We start from the raw sequence: 27,423 nt of genomic DNA on the forward strand, positions 1-27,423 counted from the left end.
TTTTTTCTTTATGTGGATATTTATTTCTATTTATCAGACAAGTTTAAACATAATATACAGTCATTTCCAGGTTTTTTTATTATGTAATACATGCATTATCCAAGACACTAGACAACTGTTTTCTACTACTGTGAATTAGAAGGAATATTACTAACCAATAAGCAGAACATGTCTGTTGAGAAATACAGGTTAGCACAGTATTCATAAACATGATGTTAGTTTATTTCAAGTTAATTTGCTGTCTCTCTGTGGGTAAGACAGACGCTAGCCAATCAGTAGTGCGCTTGCGTGCCTCTTCCCAGTCATAGCGAGGGCAATATCCGAAATCCCTGTGAGCTTTTTGATATGAGAAACTAAATGGTGTGTTTAACATGGTCAGTAACTGCCTATTTAGGGGTGGAGTGAACCTCAGGATGGGTCGGAGCACAACGTGCAGTAATTCCATGAGGAATGACAGAAGATATAGAAGTGGAAAGGGCAAAGTGGGCCTCTCTTGTATCCCAAAGCCTAATGGTGAAAGAACAGCATAGTTAAAGTCTGCATAGCTGACAGGTGGTGTGTCGTCTGAGACGTAATAGAAGTTTCCACCCATCACGGCCCTTTTCTGAGAATCTTTGAGGGCCCGACCTGCTTGTAGATGTGCCAGGGCTGCATTTCCCACGTAGACAGGATTCACTTTTGCCTCACGTCGTGATGTTCTCAGCAGCACGTTTCCATTGCGGATTCCATCCCTCATGTGGCCTAAAGTAAATCGACAGCCTGGTCCATAGATGTACATGGGCCTCAATGCACAAGTAGCCAGCTGACCTCCATTGCGGAGCAGCTCTCCATTGGCCTGAAGGCAAATCTGTTCAGCCTCCTGCTTGGTTTTGCTGTAGCTAAACTTAAGACAGGAGGAGTAGGGGGTGTCCTCATTGCCGTTAATGATTGGATCACCACGGGGATTGGGACCAGCCACCTCAATGCTGCTAGTATAAATGAAGGAGGCTACGTTTTCTTGGATGCAGGTCTCGAGCAGCAGCTGTGTTCCTGCCATGGAAAAAAAAATGTTCATTGTCTTTGAACCTTATTATTACTATGTGACCCAGGACCACAAAACCAGTCATAAGGGTCGATTTTTTGAAACTGAGATTTATACATCATCTGAAAGTGGAATAAATACATTTTTGATATATTTACGGTAGGAAATTTATAAAATATCTTCACGGAACATGATCTTTACTTAATATACGGAAGAGGATTAGGGCCAAGCAATAATAAAAAAATAAAACCATCTCGAGATTAAAGTTGTTAAATTTCAAGAAAAAAATTGTTAAATTTCGAGAAAAAAGCCTAAATAAAATGTTGAGAATAAACTCGTTAAATTAAGATAAAAAACCCGTTAAATTTCGAGAAAAAGGTCGAGATAAAATGTTGAGAATAAACTCATTAAATTACGAGAAAAAAACTCGTTAAATTTCGAGAAAAAAGTCGAGATAAAATGTTGAGAATAAAGTCATTAAATTACAAGAAAAAAGTCGTTAAATTACGAGAACAAATTCGTTAAATTATGTTGAGAATAAACTCGTTAAATTACGAGAAAAAAACGTGTTAAATTACGAGAACAAATTTGTTAAATTACGAGAAAAAAGTCGAGATAAAATGTTGAGAATAAAGTCATTAAATTAAAAGATAAAAGTCGTTAAATTACGAGAACAAATTCGTTAAATTATGAGAAAAATATCATTAAATTTCGAGAAAAAAGTTGAGATAAAATGTTGAGAATAAACTCATTAAATTACGAGAAAAAAAGTCGTTAAATTTCTAGAAAAAAGTCAAGATAAACTGTTGAGAATAAAGTCATTAAATTACAAGAAAAAAGTTGTTAAATTATGAGAACAAATTCGTTAAATTATGAGAAAAATGTCAAATGTCATTAAATTCTCATAATTTAACGACTTTTTTCTCGTAATTTAATGACTTTACTCTCAACATTTTATCTCAACTTTTTTTCTCAAAATTTAACGAGTTTTTTCTCGTAATTTAACGATTTTATCTCAACATTTTATCTCGACTTTTTTCTGGAAATTTGATGAGTTTTTTCTCATAATTTAATGACTTTATTCTCAACATTTATCTCGACTTTTTTTCTTGAAAATTTAACAACTTTTTTTCTCATAATTTAACGAATTTGTTCTCATAATCTAACGACTTTTTTCTTGTAATTTAATGACTTTATTCTCAACATTTTATCTCGACTTTTTTCTTGAAATTTAACGTTTTTTTTCTCGTAATATAACAAGTTTATTCTCAAATTTTATCTCGACTTTTTTCTGGAAATTTAACGAGTTTTTTCTAGAAATTTAACAACTTTAATCTCAAGATGGTTTTATTTTTTATTATTGCTTGGCCCTAATCCTCTTCCGTATTAATATCCTAATGATTTTTGGCATAAAAGAAAGATCAATAATTTTGACCTATAATACTCTAAAAAAATAAAAATGGTGCTATATAGTACTAAAAGTGGTTCTTTGGCTCGTAATCATAGGGGAACCACTTTATCACAAATCTTGGTGCTTCAGTGGTTCTTTGGGATGACTGAGGTGCTATACAGCACCACTACTTTATAAAGAACCTGTTAAGCCCCTTTAAAGGTTCTTTACAAGCCAAAGAACCACTTTTAGTGCTGTTTAGCTCCATTTTTGTTGAAGAAATAAAATGCGATATGGCACCTCTTATGGGTTCTACATAGCACCATTTGACAAAGGTGCTGTATATCACCTTTAAAGATATGGTGCTACATAGAACCAAAAGTGGTTCCCCTATGATTACGAGCCAAGAACCACTTTTAGTGCTATATAGCACTTTTTTTTGCACAGTGTATTGTTGGCTATTGTTACAAATATACCCGTGCGACTTATCACTGGTTGTGTGGTCCAGGGTCACATATTGTGTTGTGTTGGCATATTTTTATTAGTCAGAGTGGATTTTCTAATGGTTTTATTTGTATTGCTAAAGGAAATCTCATTTAATTCAGTATTTCTCAAACCTTTTGACTACAAGGTCCCCCATAGGATTCCTTTGGTACATGTGCAGCTAATTGACAAAGTTTTTGTTTGCCTAACTAAAATTAAAATAATTACATTTCAGGATTCCAGAAGTTTTAAGTACTGAATATTTTTCAGGGGCCTCTTTCTTTTTAACAAATTAATTTACATGAATTTTCCAGTTGTTTGTGGTTTATAGAATAAGGTTTAAGGATAAGGAGTTTTAAAAAATATTTTACTACATTTTTTTTTTCCAATTTATACTTGATAAAATATTTTAGAGCTTGGCATACCTACAAAAATGTGTATACCTTATAAAAATTTAATTATATCCAGTTTTTCCAAGACCATGGCAATCCTGTTTCTTCAAAGACAAAACACAGTTGTTGAGAAGATAAATTAAAATAAGAAATATATAGTTTTTTTTAGTAATTTCAGCTTATTTTAAAGCTTGTTTTTAAATTTTCTGTGGTCCCCTAGTGGGCTCCGGCCCTCCAGTTTAAGAACCACTGATACAAATGCTATATTCATCTATATTCTATATTCATCCTGAAAACTTGTATTAGAATTTTTTTAATCTTAGCTCAAATTAATTCAGACTTGTTAGCATGTGCCAAAGACCAGTACAGATCTCTCACCTTTAACATTAACTCCATATAATTCACTGTCTTCAACTGCTCCAATGACATCGATAAGAGACGCAGTGTGGAAAACAAGTGCTGCTCCTTTACAGGCTCTTCTCAGCAGCTCACAGTCCCTGATATCCCCCTCAAAAACACTCACTTTAGTCTCGCCCCTGCAATCTGAGGACACAGACAGAAAAAACAAATCAAAGTCAGAGTGTTGATTTTTTTCCCCCTATATTTGTTGCTTATAAAGAGTTGAGAAAGTAAAAAAAAAAAAAAAAAGACAGAAATATCATGTGAACAGTTTACATCTACATTCTTAATATTCTCAAGCAAAGTGCAAAACAGGAAGAAGAATATCAACTACTAGGACTAAGAGACACCACAAAACCAAAGTGACCAACAGAGTTCACAAAAAGGAGAAATACGTGAGGGATTTGCTATTTTAGATGAGAAATACTGTAATGGGAGTATCCACTTACCATCAAGAGACTGTATTAGCTCAGACTGGATGTTTCTATCCAGCAGTCGGATCTCTGCAAGCTTCTCCTCTTCCAGCAGCAATCTGATCAGCTTTCCTCCCAGAAACCCGCAGGCTCCTGTCACCACACACACTTCTCCAGACAGAGCCATGGCAACTGCCAACAGCGCCAGCACCTCTTCACTTCTGGGTAACACTTTGTGTTATGCCACTCTGATGAAATCCTAGAGAGAGGTACTGGAAACCACAGTGACGTGATGAGTCCTCGGAGATGGTGGAGCAGACTGGGAGGGTGGTGTGTTTTTAAGCCCTACTATCTGCCAAGGACAGCCTCAATGCCAAAGGCTGGGAACGGGATTTGAGAAACAGGGTCAAGGTGCTAGTCAGCAATCTGCTTTTTTTAAAGGTTCCTGTTTTTATAGAGACAGCAACTGTTGACATGAAATCAGGTTTTATTTATGCAGTGGCTTTACATGTGGTCAAATGGGAGATGCGTAAGGGGATCTTAGGGGTGTAATAACCATTTCACAAGTTTCATTTTCTCTCCGTTTGTTTTAGCATATTTGTATTGTCTTAGTTTTGTGCAAAATAAAATATACACATATTTCCTGAACTTTTAGGAAACTGCTTTTGGACTGAAATATTATATCAACATATGAATTGAACTTCAAATGCAGAATTAAAAGTGATATACTTCACTTTTTCAGCTCTTTGTATATTGTTGACTTCTCCACTTCTTTTAAAACAACTTAGATTCCTGGATATGAAAGAGGGAACATTCATTAGTCAGTCTAGACTGTAATAGTCTTTCACAACTGCTTCTGATAATCTAATGACTTTGACCACCACTGACAGTTTACGGATCTTATTACATTTTATTTAAGTTTAAACTGTTTTGTCAGTGGTGATTATACAATATTGTCCAAAAGTTTGTGGTCGGTAAGATTTAAAAAAAAATATATATATTTTTTAAATCTTTAAATGTTTCAAGTCTCTTATGCTCATCAAAGCTGCATTTATTCGATCAAAATACAGTAAAAACAGTAATATTATGAAATATTATTACAATTTAAAATAACTGTTTTCTATTTACTATATTTTAAAATGTAATTTATTACTGTGATGCAAAGCTGAATTTTCAGCATCATTACTCCAGTCTTCAGTGTCACATGATCCTTCAGAAATCATTCTAATATGCTGATTTCATGCTCAAGAAACAATTATTATTATCAATGTAGAAATATATATATATATATATATATATATATATATATATATATATATATATACATAGTGTATATTCTCTTACCCTTACTGAAAAACAAGTAATACATTTTTTTTTTGCTTGACTGTAAACAATATAGAGAAATGTATATAAAAAGGTACCAAACACAAATTAATTGATTAAAAAAAAGTTTATTTTTGCAAGGCATATAAAAGTAATTGAAGCAAATATAAAACATAGAACAAAATAATTTAGAGATGCAATATTAAGCACCGTGGCCATCACTGAAAGAGAACAGCATTTAAGCACAGACAAGCACATTTAAAAACAGCGGTACACTAACAGCTTTTTACAAGCAGATTATTTTCCCTTGCCCCAGCTTAGACATTACTAAAGTGGCATGTACAATAATAAAACCATTAAATCTGTTTTTGCAATACACATCACTAGCAACGTGAAGCTAATTTCAGTATCTCACATGTAAAGGCCGAAAGTGATATCAAAACATCTGTTCAGCCTTTGGATGTTGAAAGAGGACACTCTTGTATTTCAGCCTCATCTATTGAACCTTTTGGACAATGAACTGTCATGGTGCAGGCCCGTATTCCTCCGAGAGGCTCCAGGACATTGAAGACCTTCTCCCACTCATCCTTCTCAGGGTCATAACACTGCACGATATCCACCATACACCTGCTGTTCCAAGAGTAACCACCCACCACGTAGATGCGCTCCTTAAAGACGGCCACCCCGACATCGCTCTGACCCCTGGGCATCGGAGCCACCACTGTCCACTGGTCAGTTGCGGGGCTGTAGAACTCACAGCTTAGCACATCATCGTAGTCATTAGTCCCACGGAAGTGGTTTCCACCCATGACGTAGAGGCGGTCGCCCACGGTGCACATGCAGTGAAGACCACGAAGCTCCATCATGTCTGCTCGTCTGTTCCACACGTCTCTATCGGGGTCATAACACAGCAGCTCTTTCTGGAAAGCATCTCTTGTTATCCCACCTGATGTTATAAAAGATGAATGGAACTTAATTAACTTAGTTTTAGCTGTTATTGAGGGACGAATGGATATTCATTTTACTTTTTAGAACAAGTTCATTTTTGTGCAGAAACACAAATTTAGCAGAAAGGATGTGGTTACGAGGCTGAAGTATAGGACCCTTAACCTCAAGTCTTAGACTTGAGGTTACTTGCACAAAACTCACAAAAAAGTCCACCAAAAATGTCCAACAGTGCGTACATGACAAGATAAGTCTAAAAAATTCATGGAATTTCATACCAGGTCCAGCGTCATTTCAACTACAACTCAAATGATGTTCTGTGTTTAACAGCATTTTGTGGTGGAAATTGGTGTTTTTCACAAATCACATGTTTATTTCAGCTGAAGCTTGATTTTTACTGATACTTTTGTATCTTTGGTAAACAAGAACATTTGAAAAACTTGGTGTGGTGGAAATTACAAAATTCTGTAAAGCGCCTCTATATTATTATTATATTTATTTCCTATACCTCAAATAATTTTTTTTCTCTTTAATATACTTCTTTTTGATTATGTTTCAGGGCTTTGTTTCACTTGTGCTCTTAATAAAATTTTTTAGGAGCACAGTCACAAATTTAGGAGCACTTTCTGATCAATAACAGACATTAACTTCCCCATTACAGGGCAGTATTTGCCCCTTTAACTTAATTTATAGGGGCATTTTTACCATTATAAGAGCAATTTTTTCTAATCTTATTAAATGTATGCATCATATTTCTTAAATAAAAATAGAAAATTTGCTTTTAAATGTTAAACAATACATTCAGTTAGAACCCAATCAGACTGTTACCAATCAAAAAAATCATCAAAAATCCATCTTTGCACTGCAGAAGTGGCACAGAAGCTCCATCTGAAGTGGTATTACTTAGACACATTTACATAGACTGCCTAATGCAGCTCATTGGTAAATAATGTTGTACGAATGTTTTTAAATGTATTTTTTATTTTATTTAGAAATATGTAAAAAAAAATTATATTTTAAGTAAAAACATTCTATGGAAAGTGTAAATATGAAAATAAATGTATTTACATTTGCTGCCAGTAGGTGGCGGTAAATCTTAATGTGCGAGTCATTCATTCAGTCTTCAAAACGCAGATTCAATCAAAATCACCGTTGCTTGGAGATGAGCAATAGTTCTGGTGTGACTTTGTTTGAAACTATTTTCAAACAAAAACAGACAGTATTGTGGCTAATGTTAAGTCACTTAATATCAACTTGTTTAATGGACTTAAATAAGATCACATTTGCAATCATGCCAATACTCGGAGAAACAGTATTACTTACATATTAGACTTGCTGCGCTCAACGGTGTTACCTGTGTTCATCTGCAACACCGTTATATCACTTGCCCACCGTGACCACGGCACCGCCCCCCACCCGTCGTTTTGAATTTTATAGTAATAAAAATAATTTAATTTAGTTAGAGAACAGAAGTTTAAAACCGAACACGTCTGCTCAGTTCAGCGCGAGAGTTGCAGCACAGATCAGCAGCAGGAGTCAGATTTCACCTCACTTCGCCCTTTTCGCATTACTTTTCTGAATGACAAGACGATGGATGAAGATTTGGTTGCAAAGTGAAATGTAAAAGCCCATATTTAAGCTAGTTTGTCATTGTACTGTTTTGTTGTTTTATAGATCTATTCATCAGAATCGATCGGGTCACTCGCACCAGTGCGCCTAAATATTTTTTCACAGTCGCACACAGTTATTGTCAGGCGCAAATGCGAGCGAAATGGTCACAGTGTGAAGCCCTGTGTTTGAATACTAATGTTTGTGATTCTTCAAGCTGGAACTTTCTCATGGTTTCACAAGAGGCCTGCCATGCCCTTTTTAGATTGTGGTCTAACCTCAGATGAGTGACCCAATTCAGCTTGATGCTGCTCTGTTTCCTAGTTATTTGTTTCATGTTGCTTTTGATTCTTGTTCACGAAACATCAGCATTAGGTGAAGGTTGCAAAGTTGCTAAGAGACCTACAAACAGCATTTTCTTTCTTTCTTTAAAAAAAAAGGAAAAAAAAAAAGTGTAATAAAAGAATTCTTGTGCGGTGCATTCATTAGACTCATGCAGAGGACTGTGGTGGATTAAGGCCACATGCTTTGTGAGCCAGATTTAATTAGTTTACAAAATCTCCCCTCATTATGTAGGACAGATGTTACCACATTAATCCACAACTACATATAATACAGTTGTCCTTTTCACATTGATCTCACATTTTTGAGTGGATACTCACCTGACACATACATCAGATCTCCATGTACTGTGCCAGCATGTCCATAATGAGGTTCATTCATCGGTGCAACAAAAGTCCACTCATTCTTGTTCAAGTTGTAGCACTCCACCGAATCTAAACGACAGACAGTTTTCTGTTTTTCCACAGTATTTTAAGGCAGAACAGAACATTTTGTACAGTGTAATTGCTAAAACATGTCCTTACCAATTTCCCCTGTGGCATTTCTCCCTCCAACAGCATAGAGCTTCCCCTTCAGAGCGCTCAGATGGAAGAACGTCCTCTTCTCATTCAGAGAGGCCACCTGCAACCAGCGGTCAAAGCGAGGATCATACCTGTATGCGCTGTCAACAGCTGTCTTACCCTTGGTGTCATAAGTGCTCTGACCTCCTACAATGTAAAGAAACCCCCCGAGAAGAGCCACTCCGTGCTGGTAACGTGGCACCTCCATAGGCTGGAGGGCTCTCCAAGTGCCTCCGTCTTCCTCATCGTACAGCTTGAGCTCTTTGCTGACCACGAGTTGCTGCCTCATCACACCACCCAGAACCACCAGATGAGTGCAGTCGGATCGAATCCGGGTCCGTTCCGTCTGCAGTTTCGGCTGTAGGAAGGGAAGCATCTGATAGTTGCTGGCCTCCAGGAGGAGGTTGACACAGGCTGTGTCCGATCGCATGAACGGCTCCACTTCCTCCTTTCCCCCGCTTGTTGCTCCTTCTTCCATCTGGTCCTCCTGAGAGATCTGGAGGAGCTCAGCAGGGGTCATCAGAGGGAAGCGGACATGGCGCATCAGGGAGTAAGCAGCAGAACGACGCTCGGTGGGTTTATGGGACAGCCAGGCACGGGCAATGCGGTACAGCTCCATCTCAGTGAAACCCCTCAGAGAGTCGCTGGAGAGGGCGTACGTCATGCTCGCCTCGGACAACTGCAGCAGGCGGCCGCTCTGCATCAACGCGGAGAAGTTCTCACACACAAACATGTGGACGTGTCTTTGGACGTCTTCCAGAAGAAGATCTCTGGCGATGCGCTCCACTTCCACGCAGTTTTCTATAGTGATCTGCCATGTAAAAATGTGGCTTATTTGAGAACAGATGAATAATTAATGGAAAGTAAAAATGAACACCATTTCTTAAGTGTTTGTACCTCACTGCTAAGTAGCTGGTTGCAGAAGCTGAGAACGGGAAGCACCTGGAGGAAGCTCGCTGCCTCTAGTGTGTCCTGAAGGGTGCCGAGACTCAGGCTCAGACGAGATGTGTAGATGAACTCGATGATGTTCTTCAGGCCGATTGTGCTCACCCCATGGAGCTTAATCTCCTTCAGCTCCTGCTCTCTCATGCCTCCTGCCACACCAAAAGTGAGAGAGAAATGATTTGATCAGTGAGGATGAGTGAGAAGTAGAATGCAAAGAGCAACTGCTTTTCCTTGGTAGCCTAATTTTAAACTACAATGCAAAAAATAGACACATTTGGACAAAATACTATAAATATTAACATTTTGGTGGACACTTCAACTTCAACACTTTATTAGATCCCTGAGGGGCAAATTGTTTTGCAGTCAGTGGCAACAAACAAAGAAATACATGCATCCACCCAGTCGACAACAGGACAATACAATAAAAACATAGGGATAAAAATAAACAATAGTTAAGTTTGGATACTACAAACCCGATTCCAAAAAAGTTGGGACACTGTACAAATTGTGAATAAAAAAAGGAATGCAATAATTTACAAATCTCATAAACTTATATTTTATTCACAATAGAATATAGATAACATATCAAGTGTTGAAAGTGAGACATTTTGAAATGTCTTGCCAAATATTGGCTCATTTTGGATTTCATGAGAGCTACACATTCCAAAAAAGTTGGGACAGGTAGCAATAAGAGGCCGGAAATGTTAAATGTACATATAAGGAACAGCTGGAGGACCAATTTGCAACGTATTAGGTCAATTGGCAACATGATTGGGTATAAAAAGAGCCTCTCAGAGTGGCGGTGTCTCTCAGAAGTCAAGATGGGCAGAGGATCACCAATTCCCCCAATGCTGCGGCGAAAAATAGTGGAGCAATATCAGAAAGGAGTTTCTCAGAGAAAAATTGCAAAGAGTTTGAAGTTATCATCATCTACAGTGCATAATATCATCCAAAGATTCAGAGAATCTGGAACAATCTCTGTGCGTAAGGGTCAAGGCCGGAAAACCATACTGGATGCCCGTGATCTTCGGGCCCTTAGACGGCACTGCATCACATACAGGAATGCTACTGTAATGGAAATCACAACATGGGCTCAGGAATACTTACAGAAAACATTGTCGGTGAACACAATCCACCGTGCAATTCGCTGTTGCCGGCTAAAACGCTATAGGTCAAAAAAGAAGCCATATCTAAACATGATCCAGAAGCGCAGGTGTTTTCTCTGGGCCAAGGCTCATTTAAAATGGACTGTGGCAAAGTGGAAAACTGTTCTGTGCTCAGACGAATCGGTATATCCAAGTTCTAGAACAACATATGCTCCCATCCAGACGTCGTCTCTTTCAGGGAAGACCTTGCATTTTCCAACATGATAATGCCAGACCAAATACTGCATCAATTACAACATCATGGCTGTGTAGAAGAAGGATCTGGTTACTGAAATGGCCAGCCTGCAGTCCAGATCTTTCACCCATAGAAAACATTTGGTGCATCATAAAGAGGAAGATGCGACAAAGAAGACCTAAAGTCAGCTGAGCAACTAGAAGCCTGTATTAGACAAGAATGGGACAACATTCCTATTCCTAAACTTGAGCAACTTGTCTCCTCAGTCCACAGACGTTTGCAGACTCTTATAAAAAGAAGAGGGGATGCCACACAGTGGTAAATATGGCCTTGTCCCAACTTTTTTGAGATGTGTTGATGCCATGAAATTTAAAATCAACTTATTTTTCCCTTAAAATGATACATTTTCTCAGTTTAAACATTTGATGTGTCATCTATGTTGTATTCTGAATAAAATATTGAAATTTGAAACTTCCACATCATTGCATTCTGTTTTTATTCACAATTTGTACAGTGTCCCAACTTTTTTGGAACTGGGTTTGTAGATTAGTTACACTTACACAGGGAATTCTGTGAATGTCTTTTTATTGTAAATCACAAGATTATTTGTTTTTTTACATCCCAAATTGGTACATTTAGCAATATATTACTGTAAAATTACATAATGTTAAATCTATTACAGTTTTTTTCCCCATGTTTAGTAAGGGAACTTACTGTTAATCAATTAACAGTTTTTTTTTTTTACTGTAGCACTTTTTCAGTATTTTACAGTTAAAATTAAATTTTTTACAGTGTAATAATTATTTTGATATTATGGCTGATAACCAATAAATGATGTTAAAATATAAACTATTTTTGTCTAAATAAATTAAAAATAAATATTATGAATTTAGGGATCACGGCATTATAATGTACAGCATGAAAAATATATTTACTAAAAATTACTTTAACTTTAAGTGACTGGCTAAATAGAGCCAGATTGTAGGTTTACATGACAGCGATGTACTAAAAATGGACACATTTTCTCATCACGTTCTTCTCGTTTTCCGTATTTAGTTGAAAACGCTGTTGTGTAAACGGCCCCTTAGCCAGAATCATACAAACTGATAAACAGCGGGTATATTAAACAACATATAGAAACCAAAACAACAACTTTAATAAGCTTTGAAAAGAGAAAATCGTCCTCCTGGATTTGGTGAGTACCTGTGAACATGGCCTTGAAGTAGTCACTGGCTGAAGCCATGATGACCCTGTGAACCGGGAAAGTTTCACTGCTGTCACCAGGTACCAGAGTCACATCGCAAAGCGTCTCATCACCACGAAAATGATCCAACCCCTGGGACACAACAAAATCTGCCATTAATATATATTATTTACAGTGAAATGCGCCACTCTTTTTAAGTACACAGTGTATTCCTCTGTTTTAGGCAGTCAGCTATGCTAGTAACAGCCTGGTTTCATATTTTCTTGTCTTTTTTTTTACCTTGAGAATGGCAGCGCCATGCTCCGTGCTGTTGAACACTTGTATTTGTGGCCTCGGAGGGGCACTGGGCTTTTGAACCACTGGAGGTTTTGGGGGGATTACAACTGGTTTTGGTGCATGTTCTGGAGGTTTTGGAGTAGTCTCAGCTGGTCTTGGAGGAGCCACCGTTGGGGGCTTGTCTGTTTGAGGAGGGGGTCGTGGCGGCTCCCTCTGTGATCTGCTTCCTATTCGTGAAAGTCTGCGATGCAGTTTTCCTTCCTCCCCACTGTTTCTGAAATAAAAACATTTTTAAAAACTTCTACAGTCAGAGAGCACGCAAAGGTGTGCTATTGTGAGGCCACATGAAAGACCCATATTCCTCATTTCCTCTTATTTTATAATAATTTTAATACTAATTAATATAAATATTTAGTTGACCATTTTTATCCAATTTATACAGTTCTCTAACCAACTGCATTATTTTATGTACTTTATTTGAACCCTTTTCTGTATCAAGGGGGAGACAGCCTCAACAAGAAAGCATGTCTTCTTAAAAAAAAATACTAATCTACTAAATAAACTAAACGGAAGCTCTGAGATCTATCTTTAGGTATTCAACATAACAATAAAGAAATGATGTATGAAAGTATAAAGTTGAAAATATGAAAATATAACATGAATCCACCTGTCATTTAAAGTAAGGCCTATCTTAAGACAATCAGAACTTACCCCATGCTTTTGGTGTCTGCCTATTTGCTGTCCACAAAGTGATTTCTGGTAGAAAAATAAGAACAAATGATTAAGTGTTTCACCAGATCTGCAAGAACAATATTTGGATCAAAGTAACAAAGTTTCAACAAACAAAAAGTTCAGAAAGGGGAAGTTAACGCTACCATCTAAGTGCAACGAACACTAAAAAAGATGCCGATTAGACAGACATGGCCTCATCTCTATGTGTGTGTGTAGAATGAGGGAGTTTCTTTAGTTAGGATCACAAAGATAATTGGCAGATAAGCTTAAGCTAAATACTTCTAAGGAACAGTACTACTTTTACCCATCCTCTTCAAAGCACTGACACACAAATGTAAAGTTCATAAGAGGGGGGAAATTCAGGAAAGATGGACTACATAAAATAAAAGGAGCTTACCGAGACGTGGTGCTTTCTCTGGGGGTTTCAAAAGTGTCTTCTCATTATAACACAAAGCATCACGCTGTGATCACACTCAGTCGACACAACTGGGTATGCAGAGTCTGTTTACCACAACCTCATTGACTTCCTGTGTCACTTCTCTCTCTCTTTCTCTCTTAGACACACACACACCCTTACATGTTATTTCAAAACATTCTCTCTTCCTCCTTTTGACATGTTGCTTATAATAGGCTTCAGTTCAAGCCTTAGCTCTTCGTTCTGCTGCATCTGCACTGTGATGTTGTGTTTGATACTCATGAGGTGAACCCATACCCGGTGTGAAATGAGGAAGCCCGACAGCAGATTTGCATTTCTTTTATGTGCTGCATTAACAGTTTATTTACTGTAGTGACTGTAAAAATGCCAAACAAAAAAGCTTCATGTTTAAGGCCAAGGAAAGAACCAATTACCAATTAAATTAGAGAAAAATTGCACTTTAAAAAGCCATACAGCCATTAAATTAGTTTTTTTAGTGTGAAAAAAATCTAGTTAACCTCATACAAAAAGTATAGGAAGACAGCAGAAAGAGTAGAGTATTTATTGGCAGATAAATATTATGACTGAAAATATTGAATTAACACACACCATTATTACGTTCAAGAATCTCATATCGTTTAGTTTTGCCACACTGAATATTTTAACCAAATATTAACTCAATGCTCAAAATCCTTTCAATTCTGATTATAGTCTCACTTCAATTCTGATTATAGTCAACTTTTCCCATTGCACATTAGTCTGTTACCAGCTACAGAAGACATCTTCAAAACCACCATCATAAAGATAACTTTGTAGAGCATGCAGAGTGCAAAAAAACTAATTTGCCAGACTATTATCTTCTGTAGAGCTGCTTTATGGTTGAAACGGAAGTTGTAATTATAAATGAAATGATTAAATCCTGATCCGGATGCTGTTTTTTTTTTTTTTTATCTGTATTTTTAAAAGCGCTATATAAATAAATGAGACTATTACTGAGTGGAGATTCATCAGGTAATAAAATAATTCACTCTCAGGACTCTCAGTCAAAATAGTGTGGAATTTATGTTGTGCCGTTCATAATAAACAAAAACTGTATTAAAACCATCCAGACACAGTGAACATTTGTAAAAATGTCATTCTTGTGACTTAAAGCAACAGTTGTTTCCTAAATACATTTAGTATTAATAGTGGATAAAGTGGACCTTTGCAGTGCTCTGCTCTCAGTGTTAAAAAAGAAATTACTAGAGTCCTTTTTGCTGTTCAAAGTCTGGAGAACTGAATGAGGTTCCTGTTGATCTCAGCAACATTTCTGCAACCTAGAAGAATAAGAGGTGATTTGATGCGAAGAGAATATTCAGACAGCAAAACGTGACCTATTTTTTGTTATGTGACAAGCGGCACGCTGCATTTTACATAGTAGACTGACCTGACAGCGCCATGGATAAACGAAACTCGTCATGTAGTATCTGTAAGACCTCTTTCACTCCTTCATCCCCCTGTTCCAAACATACCTTATATGAACATCTTATTTGCAACAAATACCACGTGAGTATCCAACTATTTGTTAATAGTAACTTTAGAACAGGCTTAAAGGGTTAGTTCACCCAAAAATTTAAATAATGTCATTTATTACTCACCCTCAAGTCGTTCTACACCCGTAAGACCTTCATTCATCTTCGGAACACAAATTAAGATATTTTTGATGAAATCCGATGTCTCAGTGAGGCCTGCATAGACAGCAATAGTACTTCCTCTCTCAAGATCCATAAAGCTACTAAAAACATATTTAAATCAGTTCATGCGAGTACAGTGGTTCAATATTAATATTATAAAGTGACAAGAATATTTTTTGTGCGGCAAAGAAACAAAATAACTTTTTAACAATATCTAGTGATGTCCGATTTCAAAACACTGCTTCGGAGCATTACGAATCTTTTTTGTCAAATCAGTGATTCGGATCACGTATCAAACCGTCAAACTGCTGAAATCACGTGACTTTGGTGCTCCGAACAACTGATTCGTTTCGTAAAGATCCGAAGCAGTGTTTTGAAATAGGCCATCACTAGATATTGTTAAAAAGTCATTATTTTGTTTTTTTGGTGCACAAAAAATATTCTCATCACTTTATAATATTAAGGTAGAACCACTGAACTCACATGAACTGATTTAAATATGGTTTTAGTACCTTTATGGATCTTGAGAGAGGAAGTACCATTGCTGTCAATGCAGGCCTCTCTGAGCCATCGGATTTCATCAAAAATATCTTAATTTGTGTTCCGAAATGAACAAAGGTCTTACCGGTGTAGAACGACATGAGGGTGAGTAATAAATTACATTATTTTCATTTTTGGGTGAAATAATCCTTTAAACAGACTGACGCAAATTTTCAAGCATCAGAAACCATAAAAAAAAACAAAAAAAAAAACACGAAGTTACCTTGTAAGCAAGACCCCAGATTGCTGGTCTGCCAATAAACACACATCTGGCTCCCAAGGCTATGGCCTTCAGCACGTCACTGCCTGTGCGGATCCCTCCGTCCATGTAGACCTCGATCCGGCCTTGCACTGTGTCCACTATCTCAGGCAGACAATCTATCTGTGTTACATGTAAGGTCAAGATTTGAGTTTCTGTATGGTGGGAAACATATTTAAAATACAGACACATTGATAAAGTCCCTTACTGAAGCGGGACCTCCATCCAGTTGTCGGCCCCCATGATTAGACACAATTATTCCCTGGACGCCATGCTCAACTGCCAGCTCTGCATCCTCTTTAGTAAGAATGCCCTTGATGATTATAGGCAGCCGTGTTAGAGACTGGAGCCAGCTCACATCCTTCCAGCTGATTGACGGGTCCAGGGTATTAGCTGGGGTCCCGTACACCTCCTGGGATGTTGGCGGATCCTGTAAAGAGAGCCAAAGGGATTCATACAAACAGACAGTGCATAACAAGACATGCTCAAACGCATAGCGCTCCTTCAGGCAGCGCAAATTTGAATCCAGCTCACAATATTTCCTACTACTTCTCACCATTATTTCTTCTCGCCTTTCTCGATTGCAGTGAACCCCCCACCCAAAAGTGATGATCCTCTTGGAGGGACAGGCAGCGGTATATTTGCTTTTATAAAGACCCAGTTATTTTGTGTTAGAAAACTTTTAAGCATAATTTTCAAAATGTAACAATTAGCTCAATGCACTAAAGCCAAAATGAAAATATTACATTAAGATTTATTTGTAAAGTGATTTTCACATTAAATATTATTCTAAAGCATGTTAAAGAATATGTTATATTATTATATGATATACATTATATATTATATGATATATATATTATTAAAATTATTACTTAAATGTTATACTGTACATTTTATAATAAATATTACATATTAACTTTGACAGCCCTACAAATATATATTTTCCATAATCGTTTTCTTTGTCAATTTTTTGTGAACCCCTGGCCCAAGTTTGAAAACCATTGCTCTACTGTATTATAAATTTAAAAAGTGTGAAAAACAATTATTGAGTTAAACATATTTCATAAATATCTTAAGTTAACACATTGAAATTGACAGCCCTAAAAAAATACATTTTCCTCAAAAGAAAATAAGCCCAAGTTTGAAAACCCTTGCTCTACTGCATTATAAAAGAAATGTCCAAAAATATAAATAAACAAATAAATAAATAGTTGCCTTACCTGAAACATTCCCTCAAAGTTCTTGACCTTCAGGTGAGGTGGGAGCTTAAACTGGTTGCGTATGTCATTGCGGCGTTTGCCAGTGTAGGGCACGTCCACTGTAAACACCAGAGCTTTGTAGCCAAGTGCCTCCACTCTGCGTATAATCTGCTCTGAGAGCTTACGGTCCTGGTACAAGTACAGCTGGAACCAGCGGTACCCATTAGGTGCTGCTGCTACGATCTCCTCCACTGAACATGTGGCGTATGTGCTGGCTATGTAACAGGTGTTGACTGCCTCAGTGGCTGGGAATTGAAAAAGAGCAGAGTGGAGAGATAAAATGGAAAAAATTAAAACTAGTAGCTTCAGTTTAGTTTCCATTTAGTGGTTAAAGGGTTAGTTCACCCAAAAATTAAAATTCTGCCATTTATTACTTACCCTCATGCCGTTCCACACCCGTAAGACCTTCGTTAATCTTCGGAACACAAATTAAGATATTTTAGTTGAAATCCGATAGCTCCGTGAGGCCTCCATAGGGAGCAATGGACACTTCCTCTCTCAAGATCCATAAAGGTACTAAAAACATATTTAAATCGGTTCATGTGAGTACAGTGGTTCAATATTAATATTATAAAGCAACGAGAATATTTTTGGAGCGCCAAAAAAACAAAATAACGACTTATTTAGTGATGGCCGATTTCAAAACACTGTTTCATGAAGCATCGGAGCATAAATGAATCAGTGTGTCGAATCATGATTCAGATCGCGTGTCAAACTGCCAAAGGCTGAAATCATGTGACTTTGGCGCTCCGAACAGCAGATTCGACACACTGATTCATTTGTGCTCCGATGCTTCCTGAAGCAGTGTTTTGAAATCGGCCATCACTAAATAAGTCGTTATTTCGTTTTTTTTGGCGCTCCAAAAATATTCTCGTCGCTTTATAATATTAATATTGAGCCACTGTACTCACATGAACCGATTTAAATATGTTTTTAGTACCTTTATGGATCTTGAGAGAGGAAGTGTCCATTGCTCCCTATGGAGGCCTCACGTAGCCATCGGATTTCAACTAAAATAGCTTAATTTGTGTTCCGAAGATTAACAAAGGACTTACGGGTGTGAAACGGCATGAGGGTAAGTAATAAATGACAGAATTTTCATTTTTGGGTGAACTAACCCTTTAAAGTGTTGTGGAAGTGTTGTGTAGTACAACTAAACCACTTCATCACATTCAGTCCTCCTCTCACCTCTAGCAGTGGCTATTTCTCCCTCATGCCATGCAAGGCAGTGAAAGGCTGTGGGTGCAATTCCCACAGGGAAACTTATTTCCGTTCCCAGCACAGTGGTCCGAGTGTCATTGATCGACACATCACGTAAGATCCGTGGCCTGAAGCGGATCCTGATATTTTCATATTATGTGGGATTAGTGAGATTAATTACAAGTATAGCATTAAGCATAAAGTGGAGCATAAAGTTGCACGTTTAAATGCAGCATGGTACCGTTTATAAGCCTGCAGGTTGTCATCTCTGGTGGTACATTCATCAGCTCCGGCTTCATAATAGTCCCATGTAGTCTTTGGGAGGTGCCTCTTGGCATATTCTTCAAAATCATTCAGGCAGACCATAGTCATTTCTGCACAGACACCTTCCTCACTAAAAAAACACAAACATCGTCATGACATCGCACACACAACTGATATAATATCAGCATTAATATCACATAATCACTGTATATAAATACAACAATGTATAAAGAGAAGTATGAACGTCAATATTAGTTTACCATTAAGATAATTTACTTTTTCAAGGTCAATGAATATCAAATATAGATAAATCAACCAAAATATTTCCATATTTTTCAAGGCCGATTTTACACTAGTAAATGACGAAAAATAAAAATTTAAAAATTTGCTGCTTAAACATTTTAACATGGTATTACATTGATTAGTACTCAAAACCCTTGAACAAATCACCTGCATTTAAACAAAGAATCAGAATATTAATGTTTATGCATCTTTTCTTTTCAACTTCAGGTTGAATATTACAGTTTAATAGTATCATATGTAACAACTCTACTTTGAAAACACAAACAATAGGCCTGTTTTACCTTTTCTGAAGGTTTAGACAAATTTAGGTCACAGCACAGTGGACTGCTTCGTTGCTTTTAGCCAACTACCTTTGGCAGTCAAAACACTGATTAACATTAAAGACTGAACCAGGAGGATGGAAACACAAGTGGGTTGGGAACAACTTTTGAACTCTAGCTATGAGCCAGAACTTAGCTTTTACAAGACATTCCCTTGTATTCCCTTTATGATTACATAGTGAACTGGAATGTATGTTCATACTAATATTTCTTAGAAAAATCAGTGTATCAATTTGTCAATAAATTTTTTTAAAATGCACAACCACCACTAGAAGTTAATAATTAAAGCAGGACACCAGATCTGTTCTTGTAGTCATCAGAAACTCCTGACCTATGGACTCAACCCAGCACTGCTTTTAAAGGACTGAAGCAACTCAGTGTTTACTCATCCATCAGTACCCGTAACTCTGAAAGAACCCAAAACAACCATTTGCTAAAAATACTGGAATGAATTACTAAGCATTGTAAATCTAACCCAAGTCACTGCCTAATACAGACTTATATGAAAGCAGCCTGTGTGCAATGCAGTTTTGCTATAACCTAACAAATGGGGCCTGGGACTGACTCCTGGTGTTTATTGTGTTTGCAGTGGCTGGAAATGTGCTGACCATAGAATAAACTCAGGTGCATGAGCACAAGTGAAGCCTCCATCACAGTTCTCTACATGTGACGCAACCACCTGTTCTGTCTAACTAGGGAGATAGCGTAGTCTGTTTGAGGACCTGTCAAATAGTCAAATCAAATTCTGAAAGACAGCCAAAACTGGTATATTTCTCTATTTCACATGAGGTGTTAAGTTATCTAGCTTTGTTGCAGAACTGTAGAATGCAAGTGGATTCAATCATTTAATCATATTTGTACCATGTTACATTATTCCTTCAGATATACAAGGAATCTCATGAGTTTGTTTTTTCAACCTTTTTGGATATGTACGAAATACACACATTCAAAAGTATTGGGTCAATAAGATTATTTTTTTTAATACTTTTAGAATTTTATAAGATGTCTATTTCAAATAAATTATGTTCTTTTAAACTTTTTATAAATCAAGAATCCTGATTTTTAAAAAAAATCATATCTGTCACAAAAAATATTAAGCAGCACAACTGTTTTCAACATTGACAATAATAAGAAATGTTTCTTGAGCAGCAAATCAGCATATTAGAATGATTTCTGAAGGGTCATGTGACACTGAAGACTGGAGTAATTCAGGAATCATCACAGGAATAGATTACATAGACTTGTCAAAAGTACCGACTTCAGTACCAATCGGTATTTAAATTTTAAACTTGTGACGCTTTGAGCGTTGTTGAGCGGATTTGTAAACACCTCTGATTGGCCATTGTGTTCAAACGCTCAACAGATGTGTCTGCGATTGGCTACAATTATCAACGCACGGGAGCATTTGAAAGCAGGCGTCTATCAGCAGACTGGTCCACAATAGACGCCTGCTTTGAAGCGCTCATGTGTGCATCTGTGTAAACACATGGTCAAGAGTGTCATTAATGACTATTTACAGCGTTGATCATTGTAGCCAATCTCACAGACATATCCAATGAGCACATGAACACAATGGCCAATCAGAGGTTTTTACGAATCCGCTCAACAGCGTTTAAAGCATCACATTTTTAACTACTACTAACTAGGTACCAAAGTACAACTCTATTACATATTAAAATAGAAAGCAGTTATTTTGAAATGTAATTATATTTCATAATACCACTGTTATTACTCTGTTTCTTTCAAATAAATGCAGCCTTGGTGAGAATTAATAGTTGCATTAGAATTCTTTGAAAAACATTTAAAAATCTTTCGAACAGTAGTTAGTTTTCATATAAAAAAGTTAAACTAGACATTTATGAAAAAGAAGTATATGCAATCTTTACTATTCTGGTAAAAAGTGCAGTACTCTGACATTTTAATATTATGAAAAAGTAACTAATTCTGCCCATTTTACCCTTTGACACTCAGTGCTCAAGACTGCCAAGTTACTCAGTTATTTATAAATGTTACAACCTGTTTGGCATAGTGTAGCCTATTTAATGTCACCCCTGACAAGCATTAATGAGAGCAGCCATTTAAGCAAGAGCCTAAACTCCTGCCATTTCTTTTATTGCTCAGATTACAAACACTTAAGACACCTCAAAATGTCACACGCATGTTCATAATTGAGGCAGACCGACAGTTCATTTTTCTTACAGTAGCCACTATACTGAGTAATGAACAACCAACACACAACATGCCATTTAAACAAACATCAGATGCCACTTGCAACAAACTGCTAAAGCAACTTTTCTGTCCATCCAGAAAGATTAAACTTTTGGACATTTTTTATCCAAATGAAATTCCTTATTTATTTGTCTGTTGTTGGCTGCATCAACTCTCAATGAGCCGAAATAAACAGTCACTTACATATATGCAAATCTGTGTCTGTGTCAGTATAGGGTCAAATCCTGCCACAATACATTAAAAACCTCCTCATAACCAAGCGTCTGTCATTATAAATAATTATGTCATCAACTAATAAAGCAGCAATAACACTTGTCTCACTGATCCTTTTTCAATCAAACTACACTCACTTATCACATACTACATTCTGACACATGGCCTATTTTGCCTTTTCAACCCTCTTATCTAACCATCTCCCTATGGTTGGTTAGTTCTACATACAGCCTGGTTTTGGCATCCGCATCCTGATTAGGTGTTTCCGGCAGATGTGTGCTCAATAATATCTCTCATGTTGTTGTGTTAGCAAACTGCTAGTCACTTACCCCCTAAATATGTTCATATTTTTATGACACCCCAGTTCTGCATGTGTAAGACAGTCTAGAAAAAAGAAGAAAAAAAAATTACAAAACAAAATCACTTCATTGTTTTGTCTATTAATGTTTCTTCATTTATCCTTCATCTTTTGTTCCATATGTTGTCATTTATTTCAGACAACATAAGCCTCTTCAACAGAACAAATGATCACTAGGTGGCGATAGTAAGCAAATAAAGACATTTTTAGAAAGATTTTGAGCACATAAAGACAAAATCTTAATGCACACAACCCTACTTATCAACAAACATGTTGGCAAGCTCCAAACCAAAGTCTGGTCAAACTATTTTCTTCTATGATGTTAAACTAAATTAGCACCCCATAAAAAGAAATGTCCAGGAAAAAGGTAACATGAGATAAAAGTTGCCTAAGATTGACTATAGTGACTGGCTTTCAGTTGTGTGACAGCTCTCATTTCAGTTGCTGTCACTCATGTTTCAAAGCATGTTTTTGAGGACCAATCGCCTATATTATTATATTATTTAAAGCTTGTTTTATATTACTTTTAAACGATTATTTGCTTTACTTGTAACCATATTTGATATTTGAGTTAATTATTTTTGGCTACACTCTTAAAAACTAGCATCTACAGTTCCAGGATGAACTTTTAACATTCATGGAACCTTTCCATTACACCAAAGGTTCTTTATTGTCTAAAAAGATTATTTAGGTTTTTAAAATATTCTTTACACTAAGAAAAATGGTTCTTTTAAGAAGTGTTCACTGAAAGCTTCTTTGGGGAACCAAAAATGTTTCTTCTAAGCCATTGCTGTGAAAATCCAATTTTGGAATCTTTTTTAATAGTGTGTTAATTCATTTGTACCCTTCCTGTGTGTATGTGTAATTGATGTATGTCTTACCTTGTCACTGAAGCTCTTGATTTGCTCCTGAAATCTGTTCTGTTTCCCTGCCACATGTGTTCAGGTAGGACTGTACAACAGTGGTTCGAGCCCCTGCCTCCGGCCTGCCACACACACACGCACACACTACACACATACACACACTACACACACTAAGCTCTACAGTCAGCACTAAGCCCTACAGTCAGCACTAGCCCAGTCATCGTATTGTACAGGGGTAAAAAAGGGCCAGAAACAACTTTTTGTTTCAATTGTATGCTTGGAGTGAGGATCACTGGCATTTCATCAATGTGCTTGTGTGTGTTCTGCTTTTCTTTGGTACAATTTTGCAGTATTTTTCTGAGAATAGCCTTCGAATAAATACTGTGTATACTCTGTATATTGTTGGCTCTGTGACTAATTGCTTGTTCTTAATTTGCAAGTCACTTTGGATAAAAGTGTTTGTTAAATTAATACGTCAATATTTTGGACAATGTACTATTTCAGTTATTGTGAGCAGTTTTACAGCAATGAGGATTTTATGCCACCACTTGATTCAGTGACTTTTTTTTTTCCTCAAAAAAAGAAAAAAAAAGAAGAGAAAGATAATAGATAGTTGCTATAAATTATTTAAAGATGCTCTATGTAAGAATGACAGCTAGTGGTTGACATGAGTACTGCAGTCCAAATCCCCGCCCCCTCCTCCTCAGACTTGATGCTCTTGCGGGTTGCCAGTTTGAAGACACACAACAGGAGCGAGCTCAATTGATATTGGAAGGTGAGGAGACTTACACACTGTAAGATAATTAGTTGATTTATTGATTTATGATAAATTGATATCGCGTTTTAATACGCTCCAGTTCATAGAGATTTTTAGATAGATGCTGAGGCTTTTTAGGTCGGGTAGAATCTGCAATCTCTGACTCAGTTTGTTCACTGGCTTCCATGGCTGCAATTCGCTGTGTTTTCCACCAACTGGCAACCCGGGGTGGCGAAATACCATTGGGAACTTGCGGTCTTGCACAGACCAAAACAAAAACAGACATTCCGATACGGAATGCAAATTTCAAAGTAAAATAACTGGCTGTAGCAATGGTTTTCAGAGAAATGAGTATGTGAACTCAGCATGTTCAATAAATATCTGCAAACATACTATAGTATTTTTATGCTTTAGTACAGTTAAAAACTTACACAGAGCACCTTTAAAGCCGCAGTCTGTACGTTTTGCCTCTTTGTCGCCATCTCTGTTTGAAACCTGCAATTGCAGTCAATTGTGGAATTCTCATCTTTACGTGTGTTGTGTATCGACACGGCTCCTCAGCGCGGACAAATTTGTTTGCCGTCAGTCACAACATCGGTGTGGATACTATACTTCAGAATCACAGATTCTACTTCTTGGAAGTATGACCAAAGTAAGAATTTTCACCGGAAAATGCCATCTATCTACCTATCTATCTATCTAGTATATACTGGATATAGTCAATTATTCCTGTGATGTCAAAGCTGAATTTTTAGCTCCATTACTTAGTGTCACATGATCCTTCAGAAATCATTCTAACATGCTGATTTGCTGCTCAAGAAACATTTCTTATTATTATCAATGTTAAAAACAGTTGTGCTGCTTAATATTTTTGTAGAAAGAGCAATACATTTTTAAGGATTCTTTGATGAATATAAAATTTAAGAACAGTATTTATTTGAAATATAAATGTTTTGAAACACTGTCTTTACTGTTACTTTTTATCAATTGAATGTTTCTTGCTGAATATAAGCATTCATTTCTGTAAATGTTTAAATACATTTCTGTAAATGTTTAAATACATTGTATTATAAAGTGTTACAAAGAAAGTCTGCTTTTTATAGTGACTGTAGAGGTTGAAAGCCCCCATGTTAAAGGAAAGTATCAGTGTCTGAACTCACCGTGAATGAAACAAAACTCCACTTAACGCTATGCACGCCCTGCTTGTGCTAAAGCTAAAATCAGATTCTCTGTCTATTTCATTACCTCTTTATTCCACTTACTTAATTTAAATCAAATTACAATATTTACGCAGTATTTCTGTGAGTGTGCGTTTTTATTTTGGCTCGCAGAGAGAGCTTTAAGGACCAGGCCGGGCCGGGCTCTTTGAGGTGCTGACAGACCTGCTTTTACTGAGGTGTTAATTGCGTTAATGCACAGATGGCTTTGATGTTAATCATATCTTTCCATCTCTCTTTCTTCTCAGTTTCTCTATCCTGCTTCAAACACACAACCTTTCAGTCATCTCAGTTCAACCCCTCATTCTTTCTTCCTCCCTCTCTCTTAAATTTGAAGTGAGGTCTGGGTGGAAAACCTTTTTCACATGCTGCTTCTGCTGCTGTCTGTGCCCCTGGGCTACTACACCGTTAGCCCACAACATATGTGTTAGATTGAGCAGAGTTCTCCTGCCCTGGTCACAATCTTTTGTCTTTACCTCAGCGCTCGCTTTCTCAATCTCTCTTTCCATCTCTCTCTGGGCATAGTAGTTGAGTCCAGTTTGAAGAGTTAATGCTTTTTTCTTCTATGTCCTTTCGTTTCACATCTTTGTGAATCAAAACAGCGCCTACTGCTCGTCACAATACAGCCTCCAGATCAAAAACACTCCACTCTGTCTGTCAAACACAGTTTGAGTTCATCACACATGGATCTTCACCACACATTATTGAATGTATGACTGTTTATGCATGTATGAGAGAGAGAGAGAGAGAGAGAGAGAGAGAGAGAGAGAGGTCAAATGGTCAGATGCTTTTTTTTTCTCAGAACTTAAATCGGTAGAAAATGGATAATGCCATGGCAGAAAAGTATCTTTTCCGTTAAGTTTACGCACATTTCCTTCAACCCTACAACGAAATGCGTAATTCAAAATACGGGTAAAACACGTGGAAAATCAATACAAAAAATTCTTTCATGTAAAGACGGTACATTAGATAAGCGTACCGGATAATCGTATTTTTACAGATTATAGAGTGTGTATTTCAATACCTGAATTAAGCATTTAGCAATAGCATCATTTAACTGTAAGACGGATTTGACTTGAACAAACTCGCTTCATAATACAATCTTCATGTGCTAACTGTGGCGTCTGGGGTCTCTCGCCTCTGTCACTTCACTGTCTGAGAATTCAGAGGATGTGGGACCAAACTCACTAATAAAAACCCTCCTATCCCTCTTAATTTGTCAATGTCATTCTCTGTCACCCTAATGTCGCTATTTCTCTGGATCTTTCTTTTGCTTTCTTTGTAGATTGGAGACGGCTCATAAATCAGGAGTTCAGATTGATTGATGGATATATAATTGTCTGCCGTTTTTGCTGTGAGAGCATACAGAAATGCAGGGGAAAGTGCACACTCAGCACAGTTTACATTGATGATTTACTCCGAGACATTGCTTATTCCATTTTATTTGGAAGATAAATGGATTACAGGCATGGAAATCAAGGGAAAACACCCACTGAAATGATACTTTGATGGTCTAAATTGTGAGGACCCTGCATGCAGTATAACATTTGGATTATTTCATTATATTCTACAGGCCTAGTTAAATTTTATCTATTCACTGTCTAAACGGTGAGTGTTGCTGAATGAATAGCTAACATGAAGAAACTTGCATGTGAAGAAAACACTCTCTGCTACACTGTAAACCCAAATAAGTTGTCAAAACCTTTTTTTTCTTTTTTTTCTTGAGTTAAGAAATTCAAAGTTTAAGTAAGCAGAACTGCCAGATTTTTATTTTGTACTCATACATTTTAATTGTTCTTAACTTGAAATGTTTGAGTACACTAATTCATACATTTAACTTAAAATTTCCACGTAACCTCAATGTGAACAACAAACTTAGCTAGCTATAACAAGTTAATTCAGAAAATGCTAATTTGCTAACAAGTTAACAATAGCATGGTTTAGTGCTTGCTGAATAAGTACAGCAACATTTAGCAAATATTTAACATACTTGCTCTCAAACCAAACCACATGCACCACTTGTCACCATGATGGTAACTCTCCAAAAACCCACATTAACAGAAACTCTTATATTAGCATAACAAAACAATCACTACTAAATCTCCCACTTAACCATAATCTTGCACAAAAAACATTATATAACACTTAATTTTAGCATTTACTCTCCCTTTCGAGTGCC

The 27,423-nt window shown here is 36.8% G+C and overlaps 3 protein-coding genes across 7 annotated transcripts in view; all 3 read right to left on the reverse strand.

Annotated features, from left to right (window-relative positions):
- hsd3b1 (hydroxy-delta-5-steroid dehydrogenase, 3 beta- and steroid delta-isomerase 1) lies at positions 1-5,113 on the reverse strand. Its single transcript, XM_048194228.1, has 3 exons — positions 4,135-5,113; positions 3,665-3,829; positions 1-1,029 (listed from the first exon to the last, which is right to left on the reverse strand). The coding sequence occupies exons 1-3, from the start codon at positions 4,283-4,285 to the stop codon at positions 221-223; spliced, it is 1,125 nt and encodes a 374-aa protein (XP_048050185.1). The 5' UTR covers positions 4,286-5,113; the 3' UTR covers positions 1-220.
- Positions 5,114-5,533: 420 nt separating this feature from the next.
- Positions 5,534-14,686, reverse strand: si:rp71-68n21.9 (kelch-like protein 9). Of its 3 annotated transcripts, none has more exons than XM_048194230.1 (8): positions 13,772-14,686; positions 13,354-13,398; positions 12,646-12,910; positions 12,366-12,498; positions 9,774-9,979; positions 8,841-9,687; positions 8,637-8,750; positions 5,534-6,367 (listed from the first exon to the last, which is right to left on the reverse strand). In XM_048194230.1, exons 2-8 carry the CDS (start codon positions 13,356-13,358, stop codon positions 5,871-5,873), a joined length of 2,067 nt encoding a protein of 688 aa, XP_048050187.1. In that variant the 5' UTR covers positions 13,359-13,398; positions 13,772-14,686; the 3' UTR covers positions 5,534-5,870. The 3 variants fall into 3 exon arrangements, with proteins under 3 accessions (XP_048050187.1, XP_048050188.1, XP_048050186.1); XM_048194231.1 differs by having other exon boundaries at positions 9,774-9,970; positions 12,646-12,916; XM_048194229.1 differs by having other exon boundaries at positions 12,646-12,916.
- A 140-nt stretch (positions 14,687-14,826) lies between these two features.
- The window catches only part of hao2 (hydroxyacid oxidase 2 (long chain)), a 41,404-nt gene continuing 28,807 nt past the window's right edge, over positions 14,827-27,423 (reverse strand). Inside the window, exons 1-9 of one of the 3 annotated variants that reach the window (XM_048194232.1) lie at positions 23,289-23,819; positions 22,379-22,433; positions 18,962-19,114; positions 18,709-18,860; positions 17,482-17,765; positions 16,470-16,691; positions 16,226-16,384; positions 15,216-15,285; positions 14,827-15,105 (exon numbers count right to left, since the gene is read on the reverse strand). In XM_048194232.1, coding sequence (XP_048050189.1) covers positions 15,050-15,105; positions 15,216-15,285; positions 16,226-16,384; positions 16,470-16,691; positions 17,482-17,765; positions 18,709-18,860; positions 18,962-19,114; positions 22,379-22,395 — 1,113 coding nt within the window. In that variant the 5' untranslated portion in view covers positions 22,396-22,433; positions 23,289-23,819 and the 3' untranslated portion in view covers positions 14,827-15,049. Of the gene's footprint in view, positions 15,106-15,215; positions 15,286-16,225; positions 16,385-16,469; positions 16,692-17,481; positions 17,766-18,708; positions 18,861-18,961; positions 19,115-19,568; positions 19,695-22,378; positions 22,434-23,288; positions 23,820-27,423 lie in introns of those variants that run through there. The other 2 variants (XM_048194233.1, XM_048194234.1) reach the window with 2 other exon arrangements.

The sequence above is a fragment of the Megalobrama amblycephala genome, linkage group LG6 (assembly GCF_018812025.1).
Source record: "Megalobrama amblycephala isolate DHTTF-2021 linkage group LG6, ASM1881202v1, whole genome shotgun sequence".
NCBI classification, from domain to species: Eukaryota; Metazoa; Chordata; class Actinopteri; order Cypriniformes; family Xenocyprididae; genus Megalobrama; species Megalobrama amblycephala.